Genomic DNA, 21536 nt, shown 5'->3' on the forward strand with positions numbered 1-21536 from the left:
GTAAGCGGGTAGGGCTGAGATTTTTCACTTTTGGGAGGCGGCTCTGGAGACAGATCTAGCAGGAGAGCTGGAGCAGTCAGGGCCTGCTGCACCAGGGAGCACATGGCAGCGGGACTTACCTTGCCCACGTCAGGGTCCTCGTCCTGTAAGTGAAGGAGCAGTGGGACCAGGCTGCGGGTCACTTCCTCCTGCAGCAGGGGCTTCTGCCTCCTCTTCACTGTGTTAAGCAACTCTGTAAAGAGCATGATGGCAGCAGAGCGCACCTGGGGTCTCACCTGTGATGGACACACAACCATGAGGGGATCTCACCGAGGGAGCTTCACACTCTCCTTACAGGGTGAGCTCGGCACAATGCAAACCACAGATAGGGGCCAGTCTGACTAATAACTCCATGGTCTGCCCACCAAGAGGGCACCCATTTGCAGAAAGGTTTGGGTGGAGGGGCAGACAACACAGGTTAGGACAGTGGTTCCTAAATTTCCCTGGAGGCCTCCTGTAAGTGCTGACTCCATCCACAGTGAAGGGCTCTTTGGAGGGTTTCTTTAATGGGTTCAACACTTTCATCGTTTCATAGCATTTAAGGGTCATTCATTCATCTAGACTCCAAAGCACAGGACATTACATTTCACCCCATGACCACTACATTGAGCATGTTAACTTGAGTTAGATTAAAGCATATCAGTCCTCAGGAGACCAAACGGTTGCATGCCACACACAGAGAACACGAGAGACCAAGGTGTCACCAATGCCTGAGGCCCAGGCAATGGCTCGGAACTGATCAGGTCAGATATGCCACCACTACGACTCCAGAGTCACAACACTGCCTGGCTGGGGATGGGCAGGTCAAGAGCCCCTGACTTACAGCATTGAATAAGGGGATTAGCTTCCTGGCCACGCTGGTGAGCTCACTCCCATCCAGGCTCTGCAGAAGGTTCTGAACAGCTGAGATGGCCTCCAGAATACTCCCATCATCCATCTCATCCGAACCCCAAAGGATGGCAGGCAGCAGGGCCTTGACTTGTTCCACCTACACACACACACACATGGGGGGGCTCATCAGATCTCCCAGCCCTCCAGTGAGTACACGCCACAGTGCCAGGGCTGTGTTTATTCTACCCCGTGGCACCAAGTCAGAGAGAAGCTCCGTCTCCACAGTCGGAGGTGTGGTGCTTTAGAATCAATGGGGATGCCTGACGAGGCAATCAGTGAATCCTAACCCTGTCCCGGGTCGTTCTGGTGTAGAGTGGGCAAAGCTGTGGTTTGCTTCGGGGCTTTTCTCTCTTTTCTACATGCTATTAATTATTATTATAGCAGATGCTGGCAGCAATCTCCATAGTTAAGGCTGGTACACAGTTTCCATTCTAGTTGCTCCTTTTGATACGCTCCTAAAAACATTCCCTTTTTGGATGGAAATGTTCCATGCTGTCTTCCCAGTCAATTGTGATTTTTTCCTGGGGTGATTGCGTCTCTGAGCTGTAGGACAGTTTTTCCACTTACAAACAAACGAAAACTTCTAGCCACCTTCTTTTCCCATGCAGACAATCCCCCAAAGGGTGAAACTTGGGGAAAAAATCAAACCTGGCCCATGGGGAGTCCTAGGTGAGAGCTGAACCCTCTGCAAAGTTTGAGAAACTTGGACCTGATAGGCAAGGCATTGAAATATCATTTGGGGGCAGGGTCACAAACACTCTTTAAGAGAGTGCTCTGCCTCTCTCAGGGCCAGAGACTTTGGGGCCAGCCAGCTCCATGCATTAATCAGATGCAGCGGAGGAGGAGAGAACTATTTTGGGCTGTCAGGAAGGAAGGGGAAGCAGGAGCAGGGGGGAGTGGCTCCTAGAGTACCCTGGGAGGGAAGGCAGGGGGAATCTGATGGGGGAAAAGGGCCTCCAGGGAGGAAGCCTTGGGAAGCAGTCCTCCCCCAAGAGAACAAAGAACTCCGCAGAGCCTGGGGGCAAAAAGCTTGCAGAAGGGGTGCCCAGGAAGGGGGCCAAAGTTAAGTTTTCTTATGTTTACTAAGGACAGGGTGGAACCTTTGTTGAGTGAGCTCAGAAGAGGAGATGTGGTAATGGCAGAAGATCCTGTTTCTCATTTTTAGTCCGTTGGACACTGTCAGGTTTGATTCTGAGGGTTTTATCTTTGGCCTTCAAAGGCTTGTTTGTCTTAATAAATGAGCCTGAATAAGGGTGTTATTGAACAAGGTATTTGTGAAGTCAAGCCGAGGAGGGGAAAACTGAGGCAGTGCTGCAATGTTGGGTCTTGCCACTGGAGGGGGCGATGAGACAGGGCCCTGTGTGCTCGCTAAGGTCTTTAGACCAATCAAGGTCTTCCTTTGTGACAGCACCAGGAATGGTCTCTCCAAGAAGGAACAGGAATGCTGCTGGGGTAATTTGCATGGGGGAGAATTAGGGTTACCATATCTGAACTTTCAAAGAGAGGACACTCCATTGGGGGGGGGGTGTAGCCCTGCCCCCTAGCCACTCCCTCCCACTTCCCGCCCCCTGACAGCCCCCCCAGAACCCCCGACCCATCTAACCCCCCCTGCTCCCTGTCCCTGACTGTCCCAACCCCTCTCCACACCCCTGCCCCCCTGACAGCCCCCCCGAACTCCCGACCCATCCAACCCCCCCCCGCTCCCTGTCCCCTGACTGCCCCCCTTCTCCAACTCCCCGGCCCCCTTACCGTGCCACTCGGCTTAGAGCAGGTGTCTGGCTCCGCGCCCCAAGGACTGCCGAGCGGCGTGCTGTGGCTGTGGAGGAGGGGGGAAAGCGGGGGAGGGGCTCTGGCCGCCGCTGCCAGCCCCGCCGCCGCGTTCCCTCATAGGTGCACAGCCCCGCCCCCCAGCACTGCCAGGCGGCATGCTAAGGCTGCAGGGGATGGGGGGAGCTGGGAAGGGGCTTTGGCTGCCGAGGCCCCAATGCGAGCGGCGCTCGGCCGCCCTGTCAGCCGCTTTTTGGTCGATAAACAGCCGACTGGGGGGAAATCCCGGACATTTTTAGATTTTTAGAAATCCCCCCCGGACGGCTATTTAAAGAGTGAAAAGCCGGACATGTCCGGGGAAACCCGGACGTGTGGTAGCCCTAGGAGAATGATAACGTCCACCTGAAATCCAAGCAGTAAAATCCCATCTAAAATACTCTCCGAGGAAAGATCTGCATTGAGGGGCCGTTGTGATCCCCGTTCCTGCTGGGGAAATGGAGGCACCGAGAGGGTCAGCAAGCCAGCAGCAGAGGTGGGCTCAGAACACTGTGCCTCACTGCCTGCCCAGAACTAAGTCCACTGGGTCACAGCCACCTCGTCGTTTTCCAGTTAACCAAGCCTGGGCTCTCACCTTCCCTGGTTGGGTTGCCAGGATGCCGAGTCCTCTTAGACCAAGTGAACGGAAAACTGGGCTGGGGTGTTTTGTCCACTCCTCGAGACGGTCCAAAGTGTCTGGATGTGGGAGCTTCTTGGCCTCTTCGTAACGCAGAAGCTGAAAACAACACAGAGCGAATCAGCAGCAGGTGCTTACCGGAAAACTTTGTGTGTCGGTTCTGTGGAGAGGCATCATAACCTCCATGTTGTACTGTCCATTGCTATACATCAGCCCCACTTTGTGTGTGACACCCAGTCCTCCCACTGACTTCCTGGCCATTAGCACTAGACTCAGCCATAGGCGTTAGCAGAGCTGCTCTACCCTCCAGGAGAACATGTAGGGCAACAAAACGTTCAGTGACCATTTGTATGGCGGACTCTTGTGCATCATGACAGAAGGACTGAGTGAGTCATTCACCATTACCTAAGTAGCATTTGCTTGTCAAGGGGCATGGGTTACAAAACCCAGTGAATTGAGAGAGGTTGGGGGCAGGTATTGGTACCTGGTGGTGTGGGTCCCTTTTGTGGGCCTGAAACACCAATTGCACCTCCTCCTCTCTCCACTGTTGAATGTCAGAGCTAACTTTGATTCCCTTAGGAGTCTAGTTATGGACTGCTGAGCTGAATTCACTCTGGGCTGATAGTGCACCAGCACTGGGGCTCCCCTACTACTAGCTGAAATCACTAAGAGCTGAAATCACTAAGAGCTGAAATCACAAAAGAGCTAAAGCTATTTAAGAGCTGAGATCACTGAGGCTGTGTTAACTAGTGGGGGAGCCTGAAGCTATATTGCTAAGCTAACTTAGCTTAGCGGGGGTGAGCGGAGCGGCTGGAGGAGCAGTGAGCAGAGCAGAGCCTTGTGGGAGCGGCCCAAGGGACGGGCGGAGCGGAGCGGAGCAGTGCGGCTCACAGGTCGGTGAGCGGAGCGGAGCGGAGCAGTGCGGCTCACAGGTCGGTGAGCGGAGCGGAGCGGAGCGGCCTGGCTCACAGGTCGGTGAGCGGAGCGGAGCGGCGCGGCGCGGCTCACAGGTCGGTGAGCGGAGCGGAGCGGAGCGGAGCGGAGCGGCCTGGCTCACAGGTCGGTGAGCGGAGCGGAGCGGAGCGGCGTGGCTCACAGGTCGGTGAGCGGAGCAGCTGCCAGAGCAGTTCGTGGGACGGCAGGAGTGGGACTGCGGGTGGAGTGGAGCAGTTCGTGGTAAGGCTGCGGTGGAACCCCACGGAGAAGCAGCCGGGTTGGCCTCGGATCACGTAAGGTGCCCCTTAACACCCTGCTCACCCCCCCCCTTTTGAACTCTGGGGCTGCACTGATCAGGGACAGAGACTTTGGGGGGTTGTCGGACTTTTGTGATTCTTGGGTTGCTGGACCCAAGAGACTTTGGGATCAGTGGACTTTTGGGACTTTGGTGATTCTTGGGTCGCTGGTTTCAAGAACCAACGGGAGAGGACACGGCCCAATTTGCTGGGGTGGGTCTTCGCTCATGGTTTGGTCTATGAACTCTAGTTGTGGTGTTTTCCCAATTTAATGCTATGTCGTTTACCTCATGTTATTAAACATTTTCTGCTACACCGAGGCTCTGTGCTTGCGAGAGGGGAAATATTGCCTCTTCGAGGCGCCTAGGGGTTTGTGTAAGATTTTCCCAGGTCACTGGGTGGGGGCTCGAGCTGGTTCTGTGTCACGCTGTTGGGAAGGGACCCCTATGTACTGAACCAGGCCCTTGCTGCTATCAACTTGGCCTGGCAGAAGGGTTACATTTTTGGGGGCTCGTCCGGGATCCCTGGGTCAGTACCCCTCGCAAGCACATCTTGGGTGATTCATTAACTTGGGAAAACCTAAAAATCTTCTTGTTGTTGTTTTGATCTGATATATTTGTAAAAAATTTTACAGTTTGTATAATGGCCCTACACTTGCTAGAGGACTGGTGCAAGGGGATGAATATTAACCCTAGGAACTGTCTTTTGGTAACGGGGGTGCCGGAGGCGTTTGATGAGGGTGCAATAGAACCTATCTTAAGGGTATCCACTGAGTACCTGAGTAAGTGCAAAATGCGTGGGCGCATGTTTGTGAGGGAGGAGGGGGCTTTTGCTGTACTGTGCGAGCTGCCATCGGCTGTGGAACCCCTACAGGTTCCAGGCACGATAGCAGTGGAAGATGGTGAGTGGACGGTAATAACCACTGGGAGCCAGCCCTCACCAGTCCCTGCCCCTGATGTAGAGTTTTTAAAGAAAATGTCGGCTTTTTTGGGGAAAGAGGGAAAGACTTTGGCTGATATGCCAGGTCTGTTGGGCCTTGACCCAGGAGTCCCACACCGGGAGAGTGCTCCTTCACCTGATGAGTGGGTGAAGGCTTTGGGGCAAGCATTAGAGAAGGTTATGCCACCCCACCCTGAGTCAAGCCCCTATCGTAAACTGAGGTTGTTTTCTGGGGGTCCCACCCCAATACCTGGGGAGGAAGCATTTGAACCCTGGCTGGAACACACCACTGAAATGCTGCAGGAGTGGGCGGTGCCTGATGCTGAAAAGAGAAGGCGACTAGTAGAGTGCCTCAGGGGGCCAGCCCTAGATGTGATTCGAACCCTGAAACTCAGTAACCCTGGAGTCAAGGTGAAGGACTGCCTAGAGGCCCTTGATCATGCCTTCGGGAGAACCGAGGGCTCAGATGATGTCTATTGCAAGTTCCTCAATGCCAGGCAACAAAAGGGAGAGAAGGTTTCTGCCTATATCCAGAGGTTGGAGAAACTATTGCAGAGAGCCATCATGAGGGGAGCAGTGGCAGTTGGGCAAATGGACCGGACTAGATTGGCTCAGATTGTGAGAGGAATTCAATATCAGAACCCAATCCTTCTCCACCTCCGATTAAGAGAACGGCAAGACAATCCACCGAGTTACTCTCAGCTGATAAAAGAGGTCCGAGAGGAAGAAGAGAGGCAGGCAGCTGGCGAGGTTTGGGAGGTGCAGTCACACCCGGCGACTGGCACAACATCCACCCGAACGCCCAAGGCACTGATGGTGAATCCTCAAGAGGAACTTACCCAACGAGTGCAGGTCCTGACACAGAAAGTGGCTGAATTAGAGAATACCATCGATTCAGCAAATACTTCAAGGTACATGGAACCCTCCACTACCACGGTTCAGAGGACTACATTTAGAACCTCTGCCCCAATGAGACAACAAGGGAAAAGACAATCATTCTTCTGTTACCGGTGTGGCCAGGGTGGACACATTGCTGCAAGGTGTCAGAATGCAGAGAATCCCACGCTAGTATATCAAAAGCTGAGGACCACCTGGGGAAAGTCGGGAAACGGCCCCAGGGCCTGGGAAGGGAGCCGCCTAGGCCTACAGGGTGTGGAGGCTCCCCTGGAAAGAACCATGCAGCCCGAATCCCACCAGGATTGATCGGACCCCGAGCGGAGGTAACTATAAAGGTTGAAGGGACAGAATGTAGAGCAGTGCTTGACACAGGATCCCAAGTGACTATCATATTCCAGTCTTTCTACCAGCAGATGCTTAGGCATCTGCCTATACGGCCCCTGACAGGGCTTGGCCTGTGTGGCCTCAGCATGGATGAATACCCCTATCAGGGGTATGTCATAGTACACCTGGAATTCCCAGAAGAGATTGCGGGGGTAAGACAGGAGGTGGACACTGCTGCTTTAATATGCCCTGACCCTAAAGGAGCCTCTGATGTGTCCGTGCTAATAGGGACCAACTCCAGCCTCTTTAAGGTACTCGCAGATTACTGCAGACAGCGAGCAGGGGACCAATATCTGAACACCTTGGTGATACACACACACTGTGCCGCAGCCTACAGAAAAATTGAGGACACAAGAAAAGTGATGCCTGATTTGCCAGTGGGAGCATTGAGGTATGCGGGCCCGGTCCCCTTAGTGGTTCCTGCAATGACAGAAAAGGAAGTGATTGTCATGAGTACCTGCCTAAAAGACAGTAAGAAAACATTAGCAATGGTAGAGCAGCCGACCGAGGGAGGGCTCCCAGAAGGAGTGTTGGTTCTCAGTGGAGTCATAACCCTACCTGCTGAAGCCCAGGAAGAGGTGGCTATATTGATTGCTAATGAAACACGCCGTGACGTGTTTGTAAAACCAGGGCAGAAGATTGCAGACATCTTTGAGCCTGAAACCATCGTGAGACCCCAGTGTGAAGCTGAAGTTCCAGTGATGGATCCCACAAAGTTTGACTTTGGGGACTCCCCACTGTCTGAGGAGTGGAAGGATCGCCTGCGGAAGAAGCTTTGCGAGAGATCCAAGGTATTCTCACTGCATGAGTGGGACGTGGGATGTGCCAAAGGAGTGGAACACCACATCAGGCTACAAGATCCCCGACCCTTCAGGGAGAGATCTAGGAGGATTGCTCTCTCTGAGATGGAAGACGTACGCCATCATCTTCAAGAGCTGATCGCGAATGGTATCATTACAGAGTCCCGAAGCCCCTACGCCTCTCCCATTGTGGTGGTTCGTAAGAAGAGTGGGAAAATCCGGATGTGTATTGACTACCGCACTCTAAACAGGCGCACTACAGTTGACCAATACACCATGCCTCGAGTACAAGATGCCTTGGACTGTTTGCTGGGTAGCCAGTGGTTCTCTGTGTTGGATCTTCGGAGTGGATACTACCAGATCCCTCTGGGAGAAGAAGATAAGGAGAAGACAGCCTTCATCTGCCCGTTAGGGTTCTACCAGTTCGAACGCATGCCCCAAGGGATTTCTGGGGCACCTGCCACGTTTCAACGTCTCATGGAGAAAGTCGTGGGAGACATGAACTTACTACAAGTGTTAGTTTACTTGGATGACCTGATTGTGTTTGGAAGAACCTTGGAGGAGCATGAAGAAAGACTTCTTAAAGTGCTCGATAGGTTGGAGGCGTATGGTTTGAAGCTTTCAATTGACAAATGCCAGTTCTGCCGAACCTCAGTGAAGTATGTGGGTCACATTGTGTCCCAGGAGGGTGTGAGTACTGATCCTGACAAAATAGAAGCACTCACTACCTGGCCACATCCAAGTAACTACAGAGAACTCAAGACCTTTCTTGGATTTAGTGGTTACTACCGCAGATTTGTGAAGAACTACGCCACAATTGTAAAACCCCTGAATGATCTTACCAGGGGATACCAGTCCAACAAGAACAAATCTAAGACCAAGTATAAGAGGAGGCCTCCAAAGCCTCCTGTGCAGAGACATTATGGCCCCTTCGAACCGTTTGGGCCAAGGTGGGATGAGAGATGTGAGAGGGCTTTTCAGGAAATCATTAGTTGCCTAACTCATGCCCCCGTCCTAGTCTTTGCCGACCCAAGCAAACCGTTTATCCTACATACTGATGCCAGTTTGGAGGGTCTGGGAGCAGTACTGTACCAAGAAGTGGAAGGCAAACATAAACCCATAGCCTTTGCCAGCCGAGGACTGTCTGACAGTGAAACTCGCTATCCCATCCACAAGCTGGAGTTCTTGGCCTTGAAATGGGCCATCACTGAGAAATTTCGAGACTACTTGTATGGTGCTCAGTTCCAGGTGTGGACAGACAACAACCCATTGACTTACGTGTTAACAAGTGCTAAGTTGGATGCTACAGGACAGAGATGGGTGGCCGCCTTGGCTAGCTATGAGTTCAGCATTCAATACCGATCAGGGAGAAGCAATGTAGATGCAGATGCATTGTCCCGGCGACCGCAGGCACCTGAAGTGGCTATGATACCCATGGATGGAGTGAGGGCTATTTGCAGTGTGAGTCGCCGAGAGCCAGAGGCCCATGAGAGTCTTCATGGATGTGTTGCTGAAGCTTTGGGCCTGCCCCCTGACTGCGTGCCTTCTGCTTCTGTGAACTATATTGCATTGGACCAATCTCCCTTGCCCGTGCTCAATGCGGCTGACTGGCAAGAAGCCCAGCTGCAAGATGTTGACATTCGTGATACACTACTTGCCAAAAGGGAGGGGCGAAGCCCAGCTGCGGTTGTCCCTCCTAACCCGGAGGGTAAACTACTATTGAGAGAATGGACCAAACTAAAACTGATCCAGGGAGTGTTACATCGAATGACCATCGACCCTTTACAAAAGCAACGAGCACAACTGGTGCTGCCAAAAGAGTACAGAGCCCTGGCCATGAGGGCCCTGCATGATGACTTTGGACATTTAGGGATGGAGAGGACCCTGGAACTTCTTCGTAGTAGATTCTATTGGCCCCGGATGGCTGAAGATGTTCGTAGGAAATGTGAGACTTGCGCTCGATGTGTTCAAAGGAAAACTCTGCCCACGAGGGCTGCATATCTCAAGAACATCACCAGCACCAAACCTTTGGAACTGGCATGCATCGATTTCTTGTCTTTAGAAGTAGACAAGAGGAATATTGGGAACATTCTAGTAGTGACTGACCATTATACGCGATATGCGCAGGCATATCCCACGCGTGATCAGAGGGCCACCACGGTTGCTCGAGTACTGTGGGAGAAATATTTCTCAGTTTATGGATTTCCAGCCCGGATACACTCGGATCAGGGGCGGGACTTTGAGAGTCATCTTCTGAAGGAGGTGCTGAGGATAGCGGGAATTAAGAAGTCTAGAACAACGCCTTATCACCCGCAAGGTGATCCTCAGCCAGAGAGGTTCAACCGAACCCTATTAGATATGTTGGGGACTTTGCGACCAGAGCAGAAAGCAACCTGGAGCCAACATGTTGCATATCTGGTGCACGCCTACAATGCCACAAAGAATGATGCTACAGGAGTCACCCCATATCTCTTAATGTTTGGACGAGAACCAAGATTACCCATAGACCTGTGCTTTGGTGTATCAGAGGATGGAGATAGCTATGAAACTCATCAGCAATATGTATCCCGACTGAGAGAAAAGCTGCGGGATGCTTATCACTTAGCTACATCTGCAGCTCGGAAGAACGCAGACCGCAACAAACATCGATATGATGCTAGGGTACGTCTGCAAGAACTCCAGCCGGGGGACAGAGTTCTGCTGCGAAATTTGGGTATTGCTGGAAAACACAAGATAGCCGACAGATGGAAGGCAATACCTTACTTGGTGATGGAAAAGCTAGGAGACCTGCCGGTCTACAAGATCAAACCTGAAGAGGGTCCAGGGCAGACAAAGACAGTGCATAGAAACCTTTTGCTCCCTGTGGGGGAATTGGTAGGCACCCCGTATGAGATGGGCCACAACAGGGCAACTGGGCAGAACGAAGGTGCTGGACCAAAGCCGCCCTCCAACGTGGACAGCCAGCCCCCTGCAGCTAACCTACCCCCATGCAGCACATCTGAGAGTGAGTCTGAGGAGGAAGACACAACCATGGTGTATCCTGGGATGGAGACAAGATTTCAGTCTCGATCGGCTGAATCAAAAGAGAGCTCTTCTTCTTCCGCCCTAAACCCCATGGCAGAAGTATTTAGGCCCATTCCTGACACCCCTGAGCGACTGGTGGGACCCCCATGTGATGACACACCCAGGTTATTGGACAGTGGAGACATACAGGTGGAGGATGTCCTGGGCACCTTGGACCCTCCACTGTTAGAACTAGAAATGCAGGGACCTATGCCATTAGCCGAGGGACCCTCAAAGGAAACCACTCCATCTGTCGTTCAAGAGGCTGTCCCCCCTACCACGGCAACAGAGATTCTCAATAGACGAGACAGGGTAATAAGACCAGTAAAACGGTTGACTTATGATGCACCTGGGGTAACTAGTGAGGAACCAATATGTTTAGCACACAGGCTTGTGGAAGCTAAAGTGGGCTATCTGAGGCCCTTTGGAGGGAACCAGTGAGTTGTTATAATAGGGAGTGTGATTTGTCGGGACGACAAATTTTCGGCTGGGGGGAGGATGTAAGCAGAGTCAGGATGAGCTCTACCCTGACATCTGGTGGTGAATTATGGCGAGTGTGGAAAAGAACTCCAGGGGCTGATCTTGTTTGCATAGGCACACCCACTCGCCTGGCAGGAAACAACAGCAACTCAAAGTGGTTACTTTGGCTGGTGTGGGATCCCCAGTTTCTCTGTTATTGGGGCAGGAAGAATAAAGTTTTGTTACCCTGATTCTGTGAATCAAGGCCAGTGGAACTGGTGTATGACAGAAGGACTGAGTGAGTCATTCACCATTACCTAAGTAGCATTTGCTTGTCAAGGGGCATGGGTTACAAAACCCAGTGAATTGAGAGAGGTTGGGGGCAGGTATTGGTACCTGGTGGTGTGGGTCCCTTTTGTGGGCCTGAAACACCAATTGCACCTCCTCCTCTCTCCACTGTTGAATGTCAGAGCTAACTTTGATTCCCTTAGGAGTCTAGTTATGGACTGCTGAGCTGAATTCACTCTGGGCTGATAGTGCACCAGCACTGGGGCTCCCCTACTACTAGCTGAAATCACTAAGAGCTGAAATCACTAAGAGCTGAAATCACAAAAGAGCTAAAGCTATTTAAGAGCTGAGATCACTGAGGCTGTGTTAACTAGTGGGGGAGCCTGAAGCTATATTGCTAAGCTAACTTAGCTTAGCGGGGGTGAGCGGAGCGGCTGGAGGAGCAGCGAGCAGAGCAGAGCCTTGTGGGAGCGGCCCAAGGGACGGGCGGAGCAGAGCGGAGCGGAGCAGTGCGGCTCACAGGTCGGTGAGCGGAGCGGAGCGGAGCAGCGCGGCTCACAGGTCGGTGAGCGGAGCGGAGCGGCCTGGCTCACAGGTCGGTGAGCGGAGCGGAGCGGCGCGGCGCGGCTCACAGGTCGGTGAGCGGAGCGGAGCTGAGCGGAGCGGAGCGGCCTGGCTCACAGGTCGGTGAGCGGAGCGGAGCGGAGCGGCGTGGCTCACAGGTCGGTGAGCGGAGCAGCTGCCAGAGCAGTTCGTGGGACGGCAGGAGTGGGACTGCGGGTGGAGTGGAGCAGTTCGTGGTAAGGCTGCGGTGGAACCCCACGGAGAAGCAGCCGGGTTGGCCTCGGATCACGTAAGGTGCCCCTTAACACCCTGCTCACCCCCCCCCCTTTTGAACTCTGGGGCTGCACTGATCAGGGACAGAGACTTTGGGGGGTTGTCGGACTTTTGGGACTTTTGTGATTCTTGGGTTGCTGGACCCAAGAGACTTTGGGATCAGTGGACTTTTGGGACTTTGGTGATTCTTGGGTCGCTGGTTTCAAGAACCAACGGGAGAGGACACGGCCCAATTTGCTGGGGTGGGTCTTCGCTCATGGTTTGGTCTATGAACTCTAGTTGTGGTGTTTTCCCAATTTAATGCTATGTCGTTTACCTCATGTTATTAAACATTTTCTGCTACACCGAGGCTCTGTGCTTGCGAGAGGGGAAATATTGCCTCTTCGAGGCGCCTAGGGGTTTGTGTAAGATTTTCCCAGGTCACTGGGTGGGGGCTCGAGCTGGTTCTGTGTCACGCTGTTGGGAAGGGACCCCTATGTACTGAACCCGGCCCTTGCTGCTATCAACTTGGCCTGGCAGAAGGGTTACACCCATCAGGCTCTGATTACAACTTTGGAGCAACCAATGATCCCCTAAAGGATCCATCTCAGATTTTACACTGAGCGTGCTGGGACAGGACTGGGGGAGCCTAGTCTGTGCTGCATGGACACCTGGCAATGTGGACATGACCAATAAAGCTCATCGTTTATGTAGCGCAATAATGAGTCTCAAAGGCTTGATTTAAGGAGTTGCTCATTAATCTAGGACACAAGACCCAATTGCTCTCATCAGCTAATGAAACTTACTTCTACAAAGAAGGCCATCATGGTCAGCCTGTGTTTCTTATCACCTCTGTCGAGGCGCGGGATCACTAGGTCCAGCAGCATCCTTGTGGTCTCAGGGCAAGCATAGTGCACCATGGCTCTGTGACACAAAGCAGAAATACCTTTGTTAGTAAGGGAAGAAGCACATTCTGCAACAAGGGGGTGAGGGGTCAGCTTGGGGCCACATGGCAGCCCAGAAGTGAGGAATGTTTCATTCTGGAATCGCCCCCACTAGCAGGACTGACTGCATGGAAAACGCTTGTGTATTACCTGGCCAGCAGGCTCACCCCATGGAGGTGATCTTTGGGGCTTTGTAGGAGGATCCAGCCTTGCTCCTTCTCCATAACAGTCAACTCGGAATGGCAGCCAACACAGAGAAGCAGCATCTTTATAGCCTCCACTGCAGAGCTAGATTCAAACAACACACCAGCGTGACTGAGTGCCAGGAGCCCCCTCATGGTAGGTCTGTCAGGGAGTGACGGATTCACTTGTGTGTGGAAAGACACACCAATGGTTTAAATAGAGCTTAGGAAGGCACAGGTTCGTGACTGGGGTTCCTAGGCACTATAGTAATACAATTTAGTAATATGAAGAAAGAGAAAGAGTTCTGAGCAAATCCTACAGACAATTGCACATCAGCACTAGGGCATGTCAATGTCACAGAACAGGAGAACTTCAACCCTTTAGTGTCGGACCCACATTCCTTTGACACACTGGCAAATTGGCTCCCACTAATTTCTCCCCATAGCTGCTGGGATAGTCTTTCTACTTCCTCTGCAGTGCATTGGTCGGTATGTCATTTACCACTGAGAGACACCCTTGCAACCTAAGCCCTGCCTGCTAACTCCCTCAGAATTAGAGAGTTATGGAAAACCTGCAGGGGCCACATGAGAGCTGGAGAAGAGAACTATGACTTCTCTATGACTGTCCATGTAATTAGACCGTTGACTTTCCAGTAGGCGCAGTACCTGGTGTGGAGGCTCTGCCGGCTGCTTTCCCTTCCAGAGACTTTATCCCCTGGTATGCTCTGTCCCAGGCTGAAATGGATTTCGACAAGAAGAGCCATTAGCAGCTGAGGATAGAGGCGGGTTGTGGCATCTCTGGACTTGCTCACCGAGATCATCTCATAGAGGGCGCATGTGGCCTGAAGAGGGAACAAGACAGACACAAGCTTACTTGGAAATCCTACTCCCTCCTGCGTCAGTTCTCAGGACTTCCTGCTTATGTGCTATGAAACTCCCCTGATTCATGGAGAAACAAATCGAGTTAAACTGCCCTGAGCAGCAGGGCGGGGGAAGCCGGGCACTGGCAGGTTGAAGGCTTTGCCTTGTGGAGTCTGGTGACACTAGGCTGCATTGCCACACAGGGGACCTAGCTTTGATTTCGGATCTCGCAGAGCTTCCTGACCTGCAGGGGCTGCAGAGACAGCATGCTTGGGGTGGGGGTAATGCCTCATGGGACTAAGAATGGGAGAGAATAAATGAATGAAGAGAAGAGTGGCTCTTTCATCAGCTTCCTCGGCATCTTTCTTCTCCCTCATTTGGACTTCCACTGTCATTCTTTCATGCTTGCATTGTTTCTTGGCTTCCAAGTGCCTCAGAGGGGCCTTTTCTTCTGCATCTGGGGTATAGGGGGGCTGAGACCCTGCTTTTTGGTCAAAGTCCATGAGCAAATCTCAGTTCGTGTTCTGCGGCTTTCTTCTTAACAGATAGCCCCCTTTCTTTACATACTTTTTCAAGTTCTTTTGAGTCAAGACTCTCATAGGATTGTGATTCACCCATTGTAACTCATCTTTAACCCTTAAAACTTTCCATATCAAATTTAAACTTTAAATAGTGTTGGGTTATGATCTTTAAGCCCAATTGACCTGTGGCATGTGACTCCTGTGCTGACTACGCCAATTGTCACGCTCTCTGGAGTGGTTCACAACTGTGAGTGCCAATCTTAGATCAGACTGCCATAAAACAGGGCAGGCACCCCAAACTAGTAGTATATTCTATAATTGGATTTCATAAAGCCAGTAACAATTGTGCATTCCTGGATTACAGTACCAGTTTTACCAAGGACAGTCTTACCACAGACAGTCCCCTTAGACACTCCAGCCCATCTTGCCACCCAGACAAACTGAACTTTGTGATTAAAGGTTATTAAAACCAAAAATCACACCACATTAGGTTACTCCCAACCCCAAAGGGTTAGTCACTTACCCTAGGTCAATTGGTACTCTGGATCTCACACCAAAAACAACACTGGCAGCCAATTCTCTAGTAAACTAACTAAAGATTTATTAGCTAGGAAAAATAAATGAAAGTTATTGAGAGGTTAAAGCAGGTAAAATACATTAACAGGTGAGTCAAAATTTGTAAATCCCAAATGATAGCGGAGATGTAGTAATCTCTTGGTTTCCTAAAAGTCTTTTCAGGAACCCAGATGTTTCTGGGGATCTCCATTTTGCATTTGGCATCTTCCCTGTAAGAGTCCAAACAGTCAGAGATACAGGATCATTCCTTGACATCTATTTTATAGCTTTTCCAGAAACCAATCTGAACAGTGTCTTTACCCAAGTGGGTTTTGATGAGTAGGAAATTCAGACTTAGTCTGTGAATTCCCGTTGTCAAACACAGTAGCCCTTGCTTTGAAGTTAGCAGTCTTCTTCATTTACATTTCCAAGGCTCCAATTGTGTTTGATGGGTAATTTAATTACAGGGATATACACGATGCCAATGTAATGTAATAGCAAACAAGAATCCTTCATTAGTTTTCATAAACTTTACACATCAAGTTCATTCTCATCTTTTAACACCAACGCACACTTTTGATCTAGGGTTAACTAATTACAGGGATATACACAATACAATAGCAATCAACAGGTTATAAAGATAAGTGTTTCCTTTAACTTTTCCTTTGAACTAAACAAACACACAGGTGAACTGCCTGATTACACTACAATAGCTTTTGACTTCTTTGATTTCTGTTAGCATCTGAGTGAATTAGCCTGCAACCCTATCCTGAGCTCGCACCAGGGCAGACAGTGTCACAGGGGTTTCTCAGAGCTCCAACATGGATGCGATGAATGGAACCCTCCCCCAAGGGTTTGTCAGGACATTATGGAGTAGCCCCAAAATGGAGGGGATAGTCTGTCCCTGTAAAGGTAACGGTGCTAGGCGGTCAGCCCACCCTTGTCACGTGGTGTGGCCCTGTCAGATTTTGAGATGTCTGATATACGTAAGGAGCTGGGAAATACTGGTAGGGAAGAAGTGGTCCAAGGAATAAGTCGTGCTCAGGAGGAACTCTGTTATGTTTCTGTAAGGACCTGGGACCAGGAGCCTTGCAAAATGGGAGGGCCAGGACTCCCCTCTCTCCCAGTGAATTGGGATGAGCTTTAGGAAGGGGATCAGCATACATGCTGCCTCCTCCCTCCTAGCAGAGAAAACACCAGCAGGAGAAGGCTGAACCCAGGGGTGCTGGAACACATTGTGTAGTGGGGGTGCTGAGAGCCATTGAACCAAACTCTAAACCCTGTATATGATGGAAACTGCTTCAAGCCAGGGGGTGCTACAGCACCCCCGTTCCCCCAGTTCCAGCACCTATGCCTGAACCCTCTGAGCCTGAGGACTGACTGGGGAAAAAGGGCCACCAGGAGAATCTGGCTAAGGCCCCACAGTTGGCTAACTTACAACCCAGCATAAAGGAGGAGACTGGGGGAGTCCTGCCTGCAGGAGAGGTGGAGGGACTGCCTGAAGTAAATGCCACCTCCAGGAGGAAGGCTAGGGGGCAGGGACTCCTGTCTTATGGAGGGAAACCAGAAGGACTGTTTGAAACACAGCCCAGCTGCTGCCAGGGAGGCTGGGAACAGCTTTGAGGAAGCTCCTCAGAAGTTGGGTGGGAAGAAGTCACAAGGAGCCACAAATCCAGGGCGGGAAAAGCAGAAGCTGCAGACCCATGGGAGTTGCTAACAAGCAGGAAAAAGGGAGGAGCAGCTCAGGGAAGTGGTGAGGGATTGAAGGAACAGTCCTTAGCAGCCTATCATGGGGTCCGTGGGCTGGAACCCAGAGCAGAGGTCAGGTCTGGGTTCCCCAGCAAGAGGCAAAGTACCGACCTCAGGACTAAGAGACCAAGAATGATGAGGCTCAGATGGGGGCTGAGGGCCTGGCACAGAGGCCACTACATGTTGGGTTTTCCCATATTGGACTTTTCTGTTAACCCTGGAAGAGGTGACGTGGCCAGAGGGCCAGACCATGGAACCTGCGGAGTGTTGCAGAACCAGGAGGCTGGACAAGGGGACACCAGTGTGGAATAAGCCCTGCAACATCATGTCCTGGCATGAGGAGGCGCGTTGGCGGTGAGTGTGCCGTGTGACAGAGACATAGGATAGATTTTACTGTATGGGGCTATGGATGTTCGAACAGTGACTTACGGCAGCAGACGTGTGAGAGGCTTGGTGCTCAGAGCTGTGGTGACTCTGCAGCTTCACAACCAGGTTCTCCATCACCTGTCCTCCGAGGGCCGGGTCAGCAGATAGGAACTGCCATAGCTCGGCCGCATTGCTAGAAATTCAGAAATACGGCAACATGAGGGACTGGATGGCTTAGGAGAAAAGCTATTACACCTCTTCACCAATGTAATCTCTTTGTAAGAGAAATCCTCCTGTGGAGCCAACGCCCTGCCCAGCAATCCAGTCCCCAGAGCTTGTGCAATTCAATGTGGAGCATGAACAAGGACTCCATGGACCTCAGATTGAGAATCACTGACACAGGATATGGAGCATTTCAGCTCAAGGCTGCCAGTGTGAATCTGGCCTCAGTTGGTCACGACCTGTTACTGGCTGATGGCTAATACCGAGAGGCTGATGGCTAATGGCTAATACAGCTTCTCTGGCAGCAGATGTCCTATATGAAATGAACTAAGGGTCTCAGACCAGTGCCCAGTGCACGCTGTCCACATTACAGAGTCAACCACCATACTTGGCCCTTGTTGGTAGGTTCAGGGATTGAACGGGACATGGAGGCTGAATGAGCCTTTCTTGCCTAGTCGGCAGCCCCTCCAGCTATGAGCTCAGAGTGTTGTTAGGGGCAGTGTGGAGGAAGCTTCATCGTCACTTCCTGGGCTGCAGCTGAGGTCTTCATTATCCAAGGGTGTCAACGGGGCACCTTTCACCAGCATTAAATTCCCTTTAAAAAAAGGAGCGGGCATGCAGCAGCGTGGCTCAGATCTCCGCAGCGCTCAGCCAACAACTGTGTGAGGGAGGGTTTCAGTGGAGTCCTCTGATATGCAGGGCTGGCTCTAGGATTTTTGCCACCTCAAGCAAAAAAAATTTTGGCCGCCCCCACTTTTTTTTCGTGCCCCCCTCCCCCAGCCCCGCCCCAACTCCACCCCTTCCAAACTCCTTCCCCAAATCCCCAGCCCCGCCTCCTCCCCCGGGTGTGCCACATTTCCCCCCCCCCCATTGCTTCCTGGGGGCCCCCGCGACCTCCCACCCTAGCTCACCTCCGCTCCGCCTGCTCCCCTGGGTGCGCTGCCGCTCTGCTTCTCCCCCATCCCTCTCAGGCTTGCTGCGCAAAACAGCTGTTTCGCGCGCAGCAAGCCTGGGAGGGAAGGGGGAGAAGCGGAGCGGCGGCGGTGCGCTCAGGGAAGCAGGTGGAGGCGGAGCAGAGGCAAGCTGGGGCAGCGAGCTGGGGTGGCGGGGGCACTTTTTCCCCATGCCCCGGAGTCAGCACCTATGATGGCCGGTTCCAGAATGCCGCCCCTAGAAATGTGCCGCCCCGAGCACCTGCTTGTTTTGCTGGTGCCTGGAGCCGGCCCTGCTGATATGGATTGTTTTTGGAACTCACCGCTTGGGATCATCCATCATAAAACCACGCTTTGCGTAATCACTGTTGCTCAACTTTTTCTGCCCAAACACAAATGTGCTTCAGACAGCAAACGTTCCACCTAGGCTCACTATCTGTACGTTCAGATGAAGGAGAACGGCGGAATGAGCTCTGCGCTTGCCAGCCAGAGTAGCAAAGGGATAGTGAACTCAAGAACACAGACTTAAATCCACCCCCTGCTCCAGGACCCATGAGCACTGACCGTAGGTGTGGGGGACTGTGCTTTTGAGAACCTCTCCCACAGGCAGATCTCTAACAAGTCCCAGGGGCCGGGAGAGGGGGACTGGGAATGAGAGCTCCTGCCTTGCACATGGGGAGACACATTCAGGGAATGGGGGAGAGGAATCTCTGACAGGCGGATTTCGCTCGCTGTGGTTTGTGGCTGAAAAGAGAAGAGCCATCAGGAGGAGAGGGCAGGTAATTTGCCCCATGTAGAGGGGGGAGATTCAGTCCTCAACAGTCAGTGCTTTATACTTTGCCTTAGTAGGAGCAAACAATGTGCTCAGTGGTGAGGTTCTCATATAGGGCCTCAAAGGATCACGCGAGGCCTGAAGAGTGGAGGCATTTCGTACCTGTCTGTAGGGAAGGAGTAGTCCAGAAGGCATGAGATCACTGTGTCCAGATGCTCCGCCTCGCCAGCCAGCAGGGCCACTAACTTCTTCATCAGGGTCCTGGAGCTGGGCTGCTGGACTGAATCCAACCGGCTGCAAACCCCAGCCACAAGGTCTGCTGCCTGAGAGAGAGGGAACCAGATGAGACGGGACAAGACTCTCATCCCATCCTGCAGCTGGGGCAAGAGGGAACCTCAGCATCCCTGGAGAATCAGAGTTAGCCTCTAGGTTTTGCCTAAAAGTCACAATTTCCTATATTATTGGCAGGGCTCATTTCAGAGCCTTACAAGGTGCATTGTCGCAAAGACCACATATCAATGGCTCAAAGGAGATGAGTCCTATCTAGGCACAATACAGGGGTAACATAATAATGGCCATACTGGGTCAGACCAATTGTCCATCTAGCCCAGTATCCTGTCTTCTGCTGGTGCCAGATGCTTCAGAAGAAATGAACAGAACAGGGCAATTTATTGAGTGATCCATCCCCTGTCACCCAGTCCCAGTTTCAATCAGAAGGCGTAGGGACACCCTGTGCACGGTGTTGCACCCCTGACCACCTTGGCTAATAGCCATTGATGGACCTGTCCTCCAGGAACTTCTCTAATTCTTTTTTGAACCTGGTTATACTTTTGGCCTTCACGATATCCCCTGGCAATGAGTTACGAGTTGTGTTGTGTGAAGAAATATTTCCTTAGGTTTGTATTAACCCAGGTTTGTGTGTGTGTGTGTGTGTGTGTGTGTGTGTGTGTGTGTGTGTGTGTGTGTGTGTGTGTGTGTGTCTGTGTGTGTGTGTGTGAAAGGATAAATAAAACTTCCCTATTTACTTTCTCCACACCATTCATGAATTTATAGGTGTGGGCATCCCATGGATTTATACAGAGGCATTATGATATTTTCTGTCTTATTATCTATCCCTTTCCTAATGCTTCCTAACATTCTGGTAGCCTTTTTGACTGCCATTGCACACTGAGTGGATGTTTTCAGAGAATTGTCCATGATGACTCCACCCTTGAGTGGTAACAGCTGATTTAGACCCCCTCCGTTTGTATGTATAGTTGGGATTATGTTTTCCAAGATACAGGAATCAGACTAGAAGATCTGATGGTTCCTTCTGGCCTTAAACTCTCTGAACGTATGACTGTTCCCAGCACTGGGAATTCTAGTTTCCGTCCATCTCAGCAGCAGCGCCCCATACCTTCTCCACCTTAGTCCCACCGCTGTTCACCATGGCAGACAGCAATCCCTCTGCAGTTGGCTGGCAGTTATTGTTGCAGTGATTCGTCAGGCCATCCATAACAGTCAGAATGAAATCTGTCCTCTCTCTTGGGTTGAAATAGACTCCAAAGAGCTGAAGCATACAGGGAAAAGTGTAATTTACAAAAGGCCTCGTCCTGATTCCACGGGGGGCTGATAACTACTGGAGCCCAGAGAAAGCCCCGTCTGGGGGTTGCAGGTCCTCTCCAGCTTCTCAGGGGCTCTGTTTTACTCCTTTCTATTACAGGGCCCCAGTGGCTGATGAGGCTTCTGCTGCGAAACCATATCATTCACAGTGAGGCAAGAGGACTAGTTAAACCATTAAAGGGTCACCATTAAAAGATCAGCAGTTGCGGGATCCATGTAGTAATATTAGTAATGACTGTTACAGTACTCGGTCTTTGACTGTGACTGTATGTGATACCCTCCTACAACACATCCCAGCATAAATACAGCACCCAAGTCCTGATTACGACACCATCACCATACTTCCTGGCTTGCAGCCTGACCCAAAGACCATTGAAATCAATGGAAAGACTTCCATTGGCTTCAATAGGTTTTGGATCAAGCCTATATAGTATAGACCTCGTTGTGACAGCTTCTAACAACCCAAAGTACTAGAGCAGCAGGCGTTCAACCTTCCCCATATGGACACTCCCTTTCCTATACTAGGACCCTCCCAGAGTCCCCTTCCAAACTAGCCAAGACCTTGTCCCATTTGGCAATAAG

The 21536-nt window shown here is 51.6% G+C and overlaps 2 protein-coding genes across 2 annotated transcripts in view; both read right to left on the reverse strand.

Annotated features, from left to right (window-relative positions):
- The window catches only part of LOC135974151 (serine/arginine repetitive matrix protein 2-like), a 994828-nt gene that overhangs the window by 973003 nt on the left and 289 nt on the right, over positions 1-21536 (reverse strand). The gene's annotated exons all lie outside the window — the stretch shown is intronic.
- LOC135974150 (maestro heat-like repeat-containing protein family member 7) overlaps positions 1-21536 on the reverse strand; it is a 105750-nt gene that overhangs the window by 2914 nt on the left and 81300 nt on the right. Inside the window, exons 11-19 of the mRNA XM_065560906.1 lie at positions 20749-20901; positions 19515-19675; positions 17490-17619; positions 14041-14216; positions 13343-13480; positions 13055-13172; positions 3329-3469; positions 863-1027; positions 120-275 (exon numbers count right to left, since the gene is read on the reverse strand). Coding sequence (XP_065416978.1) covers positions 120-275; positions 863-1027; positions 3329-3469; positions 13055-13172; positions 13343-13480; positions 14041-14216; positions 17490-17619; positions 19515-19675; positions 20749-20901 — 1338 coding nt within the window. The remainder of the gene's footprint in view (positions 1-119; positions 276-862; positions 1028-3328; positions 3470-13054; positions 13173-13342; positions 13481-14040; positions 14217-17489; positions 17620-19514; positions 19676-20748; positions 20902-21536) is intronic.

Source organism: Chrysemys picta, chromosome 11, assembly GCF_011386835.1.
Source record: "Chrysemys picta bellii isolate R12L10 chromosome 11, ASM1138683v2, whole genome shotgun sequence".
Taxonomy (NCBI): domain Eukaryota; kingdom Metazoa; phylum Chordata; order Testudines; family Emydidae; genus Chrysemys; species Chrysemys picta.